Raw genomic sequence first — 12,854 nt, forward strand, 5'->3', positions numbered from 1 at the left:
TTGTTTCTTTTTTTTGTTTGTTTTTGTTTTTGTTTTGAGACGGAGTCTCGCTCTGTCGCCCAGGCTGGAGTGCACTGGCCGGATCTCAGCTCACTGCAAGCTCCGCCTCCCGGGTTCCTGCCATTCTCCTGCCTCAGCCTCCCGAGTAGCTGGGACTACAGGTGCCCACCACGACACCCGGCTAATTTTTTGTATTTTTAGTAGAGACGGGGTTTCACCATGGTCTCGATCTCCTGACCTCATGATCCTCCCGCCTCGGCCTCCCAAAGTGCTGGGATTACAGGCGTGAGCCACCGCGCCCGGCCAAATCCATTGTTTCTTTGTTGACTTTCTGTCTTGATAAACTGTCTGGTGCTGTCGGTGGAGTCTTGAAGTCCCCGGCTATTACTGTGTTAGCTACTCTTGCTTGCTTTTGGTCTTCCTTTGCATGGAATGTCTTTTTCCACCCTTTTACCTTAAGTTTATGTGAGTCCTTATGTGTTAGGTGAGTTTCTTATAGGCAGCAGATAGTTGGTTGGTGAATTCTTATCCATTCTGCAATTCTGTATCTTTTAAGTGGAACATTTAGGCCATTTACATTCAACCTTAGTATTGCGTTGTGAGGTACCATTCCATTCATTGTACTATTTGTTGCCTGCATAGCTTGTTTCTTTTCTTTTTTTTAATTGTATTTTTGCTTTATAGGGCCTGTGAGATGTGCGCTTTAAAGAGATTGTGTTTTGATGTGTTTCCAGGATTTGTTTCAAGATTTAGAACTCCTTTTAACAGTTGTAGTACTGGCTTCCTAGTGGCGAATTCTCTCAGCATTTGTTTGTGTGAAAAGGACTGTATCCTTCCTTCACTTATGAAACTTAGTTTCGCTGGAAACAATTGTTTTGTTTAAGGAGGCTGAAGATAGGGCCCAGTCCCTTCTAGCTGGGAGGGTTTCTGCTGAGAAATCTTCTGTTAATCTGATAGGTTTTCCTTTATAGGTTACCTGGTGCTTTTGCCTCATAGCTCTTAAGATTCTTTCCTTTGTCTTAACTTTAGATAACCTGATGACAATGTGCCTAGGCAATGATCTTTTTGCAGTGAATTTCCCAGGTGTTCTTTGAGCTTCTTGTATTTGGATGTCTAGGTCTCTAGTAAGTCCAGGGAAGTTTTCCTTGATTATTCCCCCAAATATGTTTTCCAAACTTTTAGATTTCTCTTCTTCCTCAGGAACGCCAATTATTCTTAGGTTTGGTCGTTTAACATAATGTGAGACTTCTTGGAGGCTTTATGTTTTCTTATTCTTTTTTCTTTATCTTTGTTGGATTGGGTTAATTTGAAAACCTTGTCTTTGAGCTCTGAAGTTCTTTCTTCTGCTTGTTTAATTCTAATGCTGAGATTTTCCGGAGCATTTTGCATTTCTATAAGTGTATCCATTGTTTCCTGAAGTTTTGATTTTTTTAATATATACTATCTATACCTATTTCATTGAAAATTTCTCCCCTCATTTCTCTCTCCCTTCCTTCCTTCCTTCCTTCCTTCCTTCCTTCCTTCCTTCCTTCCTTCCTTCCTTCCTTCCTTCCTTCTTTCTTTCTTTCTTTCTGTTTTTTTTTTTTTGGGAGTGTTGTGGGGGACAGAGTCTCACTGTGTCACCCAGGCTGGAGTGCAGTGGCATGATCTGGACTCACTGTAACCTCCGCCTCCCGGGTTCACACCATTCTCCTGCCTCAGCCTCCCGAGCAGCTGGGACTACAGGCATGTGCCACCACGCCTGGCTAATTTTTTATATTTTTAGTAGAGATGGAGTTTCACCATGTTAGCCAGGATGGTCTCAATCTCCTGACCTTGTGATCTGCCTGCCTTGGCCTCCCAAAGTGCTGGGATTACAGGCATGAGCCACAGCACCTGGCCTCCCCTCATTTCTTGTGTCATTTGTTTTGACTTCCTTAAACTGGGCTTTGCCTTTCTCTAGTCCCTCCCTGATTAACTTAATAACTAACCTTCTGAATTCTTTTTCAGGTAAATCAGGGATTTCTTCTTGGTTTGGATCCACTGCTGGTGAGCTAGTATGATTTTTTGGGCATGCTAAAGAACCTTGTTTTGTCATATTACCAGAGTTGGTTTTCTGGTTCCTTCTCATTTGGTTAGGCTCTGTCAGAGGGAAGGTCTAGGACTCAAGGCTGTTGTTCAGATTCTTTTATCCCACAGGGTGTTCCCTTTATGTAGTCCTCTCCCGATTTTCCTAGGGATGTGGCTACCTGAGAGCTGAGCTGTAGTGACTGTTATCTGTCTTCTGAATCTAGTCACCCAGCAAGTCTACCAGGCTCCAGGCTGGTACTAGGGATTGTGTGCTCAGAGTCCTGTGATGTGAACTGTCTGTGAGTCTTTTGGCCATGGACACCAACACAGTATTTGGGGTGTCTCCTGGGTCCTGCAGGAGCAATCTGCTTCCTTCAGAGGGTCTGTGTTCTCTCTGCTTTCCTGATTTATTCTTGTAGTCATTCTAGAGCAAAAGGTCACAATGCAAGCCTCCACGCTCTGCTCTGTCCGTCCCAGGGGGAGCTGCAATCTACTCCTGCCTCCCATCTGCCATGGTCTCCTAATTCTCTCTGATTATTGGAGCTTTGTAGTAAGTTTTGAAATCAAGAAGAGTGGGTCCTCCAGCTTTGTATTTTTCAAGATTCTTTTGGGTATTGTGCTTCCTTTGCTTGTCAGTTTTAGGATCAGTTTGTCAATTTATGCAAAAATCCAACTGGAATTTTGATATAAATCGTGTTAAATCTATAGATTAATTTTGTGAGTCTTGCCATCTTATTATAATAGTATTGAGTTTTCTGATCCATAAACATGGGGTATTCTGATCCATAAACATGGGGTATCTCCATTTATTTAAAACTTTAATTTCCTTTAGGAGTGTTTTATAGTTTTCAGTGTAGTATGCAAGTCTTGCTTTACCTTTCATTTTTTTAAAGGCATTTTGATGGCTAAAGAATGTAAGTTGATAGTTTATTTTCTTCCAGTAGTTTCATAATATTACTCTACTGTTGGCTGGGCACGGTGGCTCACACCTGTAATCCTAGCACTTTGAGAGGGCAAGGTCGGCGGATTGCCTGAGCTCAGGAGTTCGAGACCAGCCTGGGCAACACAGTGAAACCCTGTCTCTACTAAAATACAAAAAAAATTGGCTGGTTGTGGTGGTGTGCGCCTGTAGTCCTTGCTACTCTGGAGGCTGAGGCAGGAGAATTGTTTGAACCTGGGAGGCGGAGGTTGCGGTGAACTGAGATTGTACCACTGCACTCTAGTCTGGGTGACAGAGCAAGACTCCGTCTCTTAAAAAAAAAAAAAAAAGTATGTATATATATCTACTGTCTTCTGAGTTGCTTTATTTCCGACGAGAAATCTGCTGTCATCCTTATCTTTGTTTCTATGTAATGTGTTCTCTCGCCACCCCCCACCCTTTATCACTGGTTTTAAGCAAATGATCTGTAGTTTTCTTCATGTTCCTTGTACTTGAGGTTTATTGATCTTCTTGGTTCTAATGATTAACTTGGGGATAAAGGACAAACTTATTATTATGTTGAGTTTTTAAATCCTTGAGTATTATATGTCTTTGTTATTTAGGTCTTCTCTGATTTCTTTCATTAGCATTTTGTAGTTTTCAGCATATGTATCCTGTATGTATTTTGTTAGTTTATACTTAAGTATTTCATTTTTTAGAGTTCTATAAATGGTGGTTTTAAAAAATTTTATTTTCACATGTTTATTGCTAGAATATAAAAATATATTACATTTTTGTCCTTTGATCTTGTATCCTCCAACCTTGCTAAATTTACATATTAGCTTCAGGATTCATTTTTTACAGGTTCCTTTAGATTTTCTACACAGACATTCATGCCATCTGTTAATAGGGAAAGTATGATGCTTCCTTTCTGATGTGTATGCCTTTTATTCCTTTCTCCTTTCATATTGCCCTGGATAAGACTTCCGTCATGATGTTGGAGAGGGTAGACACCAGATTTGGAGTGTAAAGTCATGGATTCGGCTTTTGGCCTCAATTGTCATTAAAAAAGCCATTCATTTTCAAGTTTAATTTTAGGCCTTTTCTTGTTCTCTCTGCTTAATTTTAAAATGTGTATCTTTCTACAACAGATATATTGTCTAGGTTTAATTTATTTTGTTGTGTTTCCACAGACCCCCATTTCCTCTGTTAGAGGAATTGTGATGTTACTCAAGCGCCAAGCAGAGGGTGGCCATGGTTGTCCAGATGCCCCGGCCTGTGGTCCTGTCCTGGAGGGCTTTGTGTCGAATGATCCATGCATCTACATTCAAATAGAGCACTCTGCTATCTGGGACCGAGAACAGGAGGCACATCGACAATTTGCCCGGTAAAAAATCTTCACTCATGGACTCACACCCTACTTACATGCCTGCTTTATACTAATGGAAAGTTTTTCAAGGTCCAGTTTTAATTGTTTAAACTTTTAGAAGTTTTGTGTGGGCACATGAAAATAAAATGGATCCAAGTGATAGAAATCTCTACAAATACTGGCCCTCTCTCTCCCAGAGAGTATCCGGAATGGAGTTCCGTTCTGTGGGAGCAGCCTGCTCCAGGACTTGAAGCAACTTCACAATGAGAAGCTAGAGAGAAAAGCATCAACCCCAGACCCTGAAAATCCCCTGTCACTGGCAGAGTCCCAGATGATTTTCCTTATCATACTTGTTCATTCATTCACAGCATTAGAAAACAAAGTTATCACTGCCTGCAAACAATAAATTGTCCTTAATACCACCAAGGATGGGACTAGTTTCAAAGCTCTATGTCTGTGGAAAGAGGCAAGACCTGTCTCACCTCTTTGGACTGGCCCTCTTAGAGTCACAGAATTTTAGAGCAGGCAGGGTTCCTCCTGCCGCCCCTTCTGGATTCTGAAAAACCCTTTCTGGGATGGATCTTGTACTCTTCCTCACTGTTTCTTTGCTTAGGTTATACACATGACTTGGGCTTCTGCCTCAAATGGAGGTATCCACTACCTTCCCAGCCCTCTGATTTTTTTTTTTTTTTTTTTTGAGACGGAGTCTTGCTCTGTCACCCAGGCTGGAGTGCGGTGGCCGGATCCCTGCTCACTGCAAGCTCCGCCTCCCAGGTTTACGCCATTCTCCTGCCTCAGCCTCCCGAGTGGCTGGGACTACAGGTGCTCCCCACCTCGCCCGGCTAGTTTTTTGTACTTTTTTAGTAGAGATGGGGTTTCACCGTGTTAGCCAGGATGGTCTCGATCTCCTGACCTCGTGATCCGCCCGTCTTGGCCTCCCAAAGTGCTGGGATTACAGGCTTGAGCCACCGCACCCGGCCCCAGCCCTCTGATTTAAGGCCAGTTAGCCACCCTGGAAGATCAAGCCAGCTCCGGAGGAAGCTGGGCCCCATTACTAGCCTTTCCATGCTTCATACAGGCTCACTGGGCTCTGGGTGATTTTAGGTAACTTTTGGGGAGAAGGGGACAATGTGTGACAAACATAGCTTTCAGCTCCCAAAAGAACCCTTCATTTTCTTTTTATGTAATTTTCTCTTTAAAGAACAACTGGTCAGGTCTAGTGTATGGAGATCCCTTGTGAGGACAGAGCCCTAATATCTAGATGATGTTTCTGAATCTAGTTGACGTTTTGCACTTGGACATCTAGTGGTCATTTTAGGCAAACATGTCCAGACTGAACTCCTGTCTTCCCTGGACCCTGCCTCCTGTGGCCTGGCTGTCTTTAGTCAGTGTCAGCCCTCCATGAGCTTAGGCAAAAAGTCCTGGGGTTAACTCTGACTTCTCTCTACTTTCCACAAACCATATCAAGCTCTCAGCAAGTCCTATTGGCTCTGCCTTTAAGTGTAGCTAGAATCTGCCCTCTGCTTATCCACTGTGTTGCTGTTACTCGGCACAGGTTGTTACCTCCTACTGGATCACAAGAACTTCCACACTGGACTCCTGCTTCCACCTGCCTCTTCAGTCTGTTTTCTGTGCAGCACCCAGAGCTGGCCTGTTAAAGCACAAATCAGGTCACATCACTTCCCTGCCCCAAACCCTCAAACAACTCCTGCTTCACTCTGAGGAAAACCCAAAATCACTGCTTTTAGGCCTTCTGGCTAAGATCAAGTGTAGAAAAGCCACAGGACCTGTGAAGGCCCTTGCCCTCAAGGTCTGCTTACTCTGGCCCCTCCACTGTCTTCAGCCTCACCCCTCCTCTCTCCCGGCCTTTCAGTGCACTCCCACCTCCTTGCTGTTCCTGACCATGTGTTACGCGCCTCTGCCCAAGGGCCTGGTGCCACCATCCTTCCCTGCAGCATTCTCCCAAATAACTGCATGGTTTGCTGCCACATTCCTTTATGTTTTTCTCTGAACAAACAAAAAGTAAACTATGAAAACACAAAAGTACAGAGTAGTATACGCATCCACCCAGGCCAACATTATCAAAGGTTTTTCCTTACTTCCTTCATCTGTCCGTTTCCTGGGGCAGGGGGAGAGGACTGAGGTTAAAGAAAATCCCAACCTATTGTTTTGCCCTCTCATGACTCTAAAAACTATGGGCTTTGTTTTGTTTTGTTTTTACAGAGCCACAGTGCCATTTTAAAACTTAACAAGTTGTATATCCAGTCCAAATTTGAAGCTACCTGATTGTCTCAAAAATGTCCTTCTACAGTTGACTTGTTGGGATCAGGACATAGCATTGGGTGGCCATGTCTCTATTTTTTTCTAATCTGGAGCATCCCTCAGCCCCTCTCCCTGTCTTGGAGGAGGTCCCATGTCCTGGATTCGTTTGTTTGCCTCATCATGAAGTTCTTTAACTTGTTCTCTCTCCTCCATATTTTCTGTAAACTGGAGTTAGCTCTAAATGCTTGATTATTTGGGTCCAACTTGTTTTGCGCAGCACTTCCTAGGTGGAGTCATAAGCTTCACACTCCATCTGTGATGCAGTTGGATGGCCAGATTTAACAAATTAAAATACAGGACACTAAATTTGAATTTCAGATAAATAACTAATTTCTTAGTATACTTATGTCCCAAATATTGCATGGGACATACTTATACTAGAAGAATACATCTCTAAAAAATATGTAATTTTTTTCAGATAATAATTATTCATGATTTTTCTGAAATTCAGACTTAACTGGTGTCCTCCAGACTTCCTTTAGTGATGCAGTTGGGTTGTCCCAGTTTTCATGGTGCTGAGAGGGAGCAGCGGGTTCAGGTGGTGTCAGCACAAGCCCTTCCTTATAAACTTCTCCCCCAAACTTTCCCTTAATGGTTTTGTCCTTTGATGAGGATCATCTAAATCACTTATTTAATTATGGCTAGTAAGATGGTGATTTTTCTAACTATCGTTTCTTCCACATCTAGTGGCTAAAATTTTCTGTAAATAACTTTCCTCTACCAACTAGGCTTTTGTTTACCTTATCCTTCATGTCTTTCCTCAAGAGTTACCTTGGCTAGGAACAGTGGCTCAGGCTGAGGTGGGAGGATGGCTTGAGGCTGGAGTTTGAGACTAGCCTGAGCAACACAGTGAGACCCCATCTCTACAAGAAATTTCAAAATTACCCGGGTACAGTGGCGTGTGCCTATAGTCCCAGCTACTCCAGAGGCTGATGTTGGAGGATCACTTGAGCCCAGCAGTTTGAACCTGCAGTGAGCTGTGATTGCGCTACTGCACTCTAGCCTGGATGACAGAGTGAGGCCCTGTCTTAAAAAAAAAAAAAAAAAAAAAAAAAAATTACCAAGCTAAAATAAATAAAAAAGAATTACTAAGCTAAAAAAAAAAAAAAAGAATTACCTTATCAGACCTTCCTTGACCACCCTACATGAGATGGTACCCCACTGCTAACCCCACATACATGACTTTCATTTGTGTTCAGTAGTGTGTTCATTAATGTATCCCCAATATCTAAGAACAATGCTACAAAGCAAGTGTTTAGTCAGTATTTATTCAATATTATCATTGAATGAATGAATGTTGAGGCTTAATTTTTATAAGTTCTAGGACAATCAAATTAATACATTGCCTCAAGTACCATAAATTGGAAATAATAATCCCAATCCTATGATTATGTCTTTGAGATTCAAAATAAATTTAAATAAATCGCATTTAAATTAATACACATACTTTTTTGCACAAAACATGTTTAATAACATTTATTAAATGACCTGTGCAAGGCCTTTCACATACACACAGTCCCTTCACCTTCACATTCTCTCTGTATGTTATACCTTATTCACTCCATTTTACAGATGAGAAAGCCTCAAATCTAGCTTATATATATGTAAATATATATGTGTGTATGTGTGTATATACATGTACATATATACATGTTTTATTTTAAGAGCCAGAGTCTCTCTTTGTTGCCCAAGTTGGAGTGCAGTGGTTGTGATCACGACTCATTGCAGCTTCAACCTCCTGGGCTCAAGTGATTGTCCCTCCTCAGCAGCCTTACCCCAGTAGCTAGGACTTTAGGACTATAGGCATGCACCACCATGCCTCGCTAATTGCCATTTAGCTTACAAGGTATTCTTTTTGTTGTTTGTTTTATAAAGATAAAAATCAATTAGTCTCTTATTAGCAGAAGATAGTGTAGTTGGTAGATTACCTTATCATGAAACTCTTGAGTTTTAAGGATGAAGGAGCAGCAACGGGAAGTGGGCTCCATGGCCCCAGTTCTTCTCCTTCATAAGCTCTTTACTCCATCTTGGACACCCTCCTCACCGGTCCAGCCAAGCCAAGATCTGAAGCTGTGTTATTGGCACTTTACCCTCCCTACCATCCTGGCCACCCTTTTCAAGGGAAACCGAGGTGAAATCACATAAAGTACAAAAAGCCTACAAATGTCTTTCTGTGGAACAAGTCCAAGCAAAATCTAACTGCAGTTTGGCTAAGTGTGCAAAGCTCATTAGGCTCTTGATTTCTTTCTCCCTCAGCTCTAACCAAAGAACCTCGACCTTCTGGGACCAAGAACAGGAGGCATATCAACAATTTGCCAGGTAAGAAATCTTCATTAATGTATTAATGAACATTTACTATAAAGAGGGATTGATGGCTTTGGTAGCTTAGAGTTTGGGCCCTGGCAGCAGGAAGATACGGTCTCAGATCCCAGCATTGCCATTTGTTAGTCATTTAACCCTGGCCAAATTGCTTAAGCTTTTCAAGACGAAGTTTTCTCATCTGTAAAATGGTTCTAGTGCATGCCAGATAGGATCGTGATGAGGTTTCAATGCAGCAATCACTTCGCACACAATGCTACGAAGTGTTCAGCATGGTATCTGGCACATGGTAAGTATTCAGTCAGTTTTAACAATTGTGAATCCATATTCACAGTGCTCATGGTATAATGGAGAGAACAAATGTTCAAGGTACCTTATAATAGAGCAAGTGTGCTTCCCACTGTACTACATGTGTGGGCAGGGGCACAGAAGAGATACAGAAGAGGGAGCAGCCCCCTGCCTGCGGAATTAGGGCATACCTTCCTGAAGATGGCCCTTGAACAGTTTGCGAAAACTGTGGGAAGAGAACTGTAGTCAAGAATACAGTATATGGCCGGGCGCGGTGGCTCAAGCCTGTAATCCCAGCACTTTGGGAGGCCGAGACGGGTGGATCACGAGGTCAGGAGATCGAGACCATCCTGGCTAACCCGGTGAAACCCTGTCTCTACTTAAAAAAATACAAAAATCTAGCCGGGCGAGGTGGCGGGCGCCTGTAGTCCCAGCTACTCGGGAGGCTGAGGCAGGAGAATGGCATGAACCCGGGAGGCGGAGCTTGCAGTGAGCTGAGATCCGGCCATTGCACTCCAGCCTGGGCGACAGAGCGAGACTCCGTCTCAAAAAAAAAAAAAAAAAAAAAAAAAAAAAGAATACAGTATATGCAGTGGCCCAGGAGCAGAGCAGGACATGGCACAGCCTGGTGGTGGAGGAAAGGGAATTTAGTGCGATGAGAGAGTAGAATGTTTGAGGGGAGCTCTGGGAGAACGGGCTAGAGAGTCATCTTGGGGCCTGGCTATGAAGAGCCCAGAGTAGGTGTACCTTGCTCAGGGATGTAGGTCTTAATCTACAGGTAATGGGATGTTACCCAGGGATAAGCACTTGACAGTTGCGTGACCTTTGGTACCTTACCTCGTCTCTCTGTGTCTCGCTTTCATCATCTGTAAAATGCTGATAATAAATAATACCAACCTCTTGGAATTCTTTAGTTAATGTGTGTATGTGCTGTCTAAGTGATAGCTATTCGTCTAGTAGTAGTAATATTTTTCCAAGGTTGAAAGTTCCAAGTTAATGTTTAAATCAGTGAATTTCTTTTCATCTTCCAGGAACGTGCTATTTCAAACACTGAAATGTAAATGTCCTGTTATTTGTTTTAATGCTAAGGATTTTGTGAGAATAGTGCTGCAGTTTTTTGGTAATGATGGCAGTTGGAAGCATGGTAAGTTATATTTTTTGTTCTCTCTATAATTTAACTCTTCAACTGTGACTCCTCCTATCAATGGGAGAATGGTGAGGGCAGCCATGTCACACAACTCCTGGGGGACCTGGCCACACACACTGATATGCCTCTTCATGGGCCCTAGGCATGGGGAGGAAGTTTTCCTCCATGTTTCTAGGTTATTTGAATTTTTACAAGTATACATTACTTTCATAATTTAAAATAGGAAAGAATTAACTTAAGTAGCATGGTCAGTGAGATTTGTTGTTACCACAAATAGCTTATAAACTTTCTAAGAATTAAACTATAGTCCAGAGTAATTAACATTGAAACAATATAGGACCTACCTTTTATTTAAAATACTGAAGATTTTAAATGTACATATATATTTTAGTTTTTTGATTTTTTTAGAGATGGGGTCCAACTCTGTTGCCCAGGTTGGTCTCAAACTGCTGGCCTCAAGCCAACTTCCTGCCTCAGCTTCCCAAAGTGCTGACCACTGCACCTCGCTTAAAGTAGTAAAGTTTTTTATAACTTCTTAAAAACTAGATGGACACGGCCGGGCGCGGTGGCTTACGCCTGTAATCCCAGCACTTTGGGAGACTGAGGCAGGCGGATCACGAGGTCAGGAGTTGGAGACCAGCCTGGCCAACATGGTGAAACCCCGTCTCTACTAAAAATACAAAACTTAGCTGGGCGTGGTGGCTCATGACTGTAATCCTAGCTACTCAGGAAGCTGAGGCAGGAGAATTGCTTGAGCCCAGGAGGTGGAGGTTGTAGTGAGCTGATATTGCGCCACTGCACTCCAGCCTGGGGGACAGAGTGAGACTCTGTCTCAGGAGAAAAAAAAAACAAACACACAATTAGATGGACAGATAAGTGGTAAAGAAAATATAGCAAAAATATTCGTTGTAGAATCTAGGTGGTGGACATATGTGTTCACTGTATAATTCTTTTCAAATTGTGTATTTGAAACTGTTCATAATAAAAGGTTGGAAAAAGCCCTTTTTATTGTCAAAAATTTCTAACATATACAAAAGTAGTCATCACCCAGTTTCAATAATTATCAATTTCCAGCCAATCTTTTTTTTTTTTTTTTTTTTTTTTTTTTGAGATAGAGTCTCACTCTGTCACCCAGGCTGGAGTGCAGTTGCATGATCTTGGCTCACTGCAACCTCTACCTCCCTGGTTCAAGTGATTCTCCTGCCTCAGCCTCCGGAGTAGCTGGGACTACATGTGCGCGCCACCATGAGTGGCTAATTTTTGTATTTTTATTAGAGACGGGGTTTCACCATGCTGGCCAGGCTAGTCTTGAACTCCTGACCTTGTGATCTGCCCGCCTCGGCCTCCCAAAGTGAGCCACCGCACCTGGCTCCAGCCAATCTTTTGCTCTATAACTCCCCATACTTCCAAACTGCCACCTCCTGAATACTTTGTAGCAAAACCCAAACATCATGTGATTCATCTCTAAATATTTCAATTGTATGGCTAAAATGTGAGATTCAGTTTTTAAAACAACACCATCATCTCTACCCACCCCCGAGGAAATTAGCCAATAATCTTTTTCTCTTTTTTTCCTTCTAAAAATTTTACTGATTCATAATAGATATACATTTTTTGGGGGGACTTGTGATATTTTGATATATTCATATAATGTGTAATTGTAATAATCAAATCCGCATAATTGGGATATCTATCACCTTAAACATTTATCTTTTCTTTATACTGGGAACATTTGAATTTTCCTTTACTAGCTATTTTGAAATATACAATAGATTATTATTTACTATAGTCACTCTACTGATTTACTGAACACCAGGTCTTCTTTATTCTACCTAACTATATATTTGCAACTGTTAATCAACTACTCTTAATCCCACCCACCACCCCCTTACCCTCCCTGACTTCTGGTAACCACCAATCTACTCTACCTTCATGAGATCTGCTTTCTTAGCTCCTACATGTGAGTGAGAACCTGCGATATTTGTCTTTCTGTGCTTGGCTTATTTCACTTAACATAATGACCTCCAGTTCCATCCATGTTGCTGCAAATGACAGGATTTTATTATTTTTTATGGCTGAATAGTAATTCCATTGTATAAATATACCACATTTTCTTCATTTATCTGTTGATGGACAGATAAATTAACTCAGGTTAATTCCTTATTTTGGCATTGTGAGTAGTGCTGCAGTAACATGGAAATGCAGATATTGCTCTGATATGTTGATTCTTTTGAATATTTTGATTCTTTTGAATATATACCCAGGAGTGGGATTGCTGGATCATATGGTAGCTCTATTTCATTTTTTGAGGAACCTACGTATTGTTTTCCATAGTGGCTGTACTAATTTACTTTCCTACCAATAGTGTATGAGGGTTCCCCTTTCTCCATATCCTCACTAGTATCTGTTATTCCCTATCTTTTTGATGAAAGTCCTTTTAA

The 12,854-nt window shown here is 41.9% G+C and overlaps 1 protein-coding gene across 1 annotated transcript in view; it reads left to right on the plus strand.

The window, feature by feature from the left end:
• Positions 1–12,854, plus strand: part of LOC105483936 (DNA polymerase nu) — a 156,814-nt gene that overhangs the window by 27,923 nt on the left and 116,037 nt on the right. Inside the window, exons 4-7 of the mRNA XM_071093915.1 lie at positions 1,990–2,028; positions 4,162–4,355; positions 8,916–8,978; positions 10,298–10,410. Coding sequence (XP_070950016.1) covers positions 1,990–2,028; positions 4,162–4,355; positions 8,916–8,978; positions 10,298–10,410 — 409 coding nt within the window. The remainder of the gene's footprint in view (positions 1–1,989; positions 2,029–4,161; positions 4,356–8,915; positions 8,979–10,297; positions 10,411–12,854) is intronic.

Source organism: Macaca nemestrina, chromosome 3 (genome assembly GCF_043159975.1).
Source record: "Macaca nemestrina isolate mMacNem1 chromosome 3, mMacNem.hap1, whole genome shotgun sequence".
NCBI classification, from domain to species: Eukaryota; Metazoa; Chordata; class Mammalia; order Primates; family Cercopithecidae; genus Macaca; species Macaca nemestrina.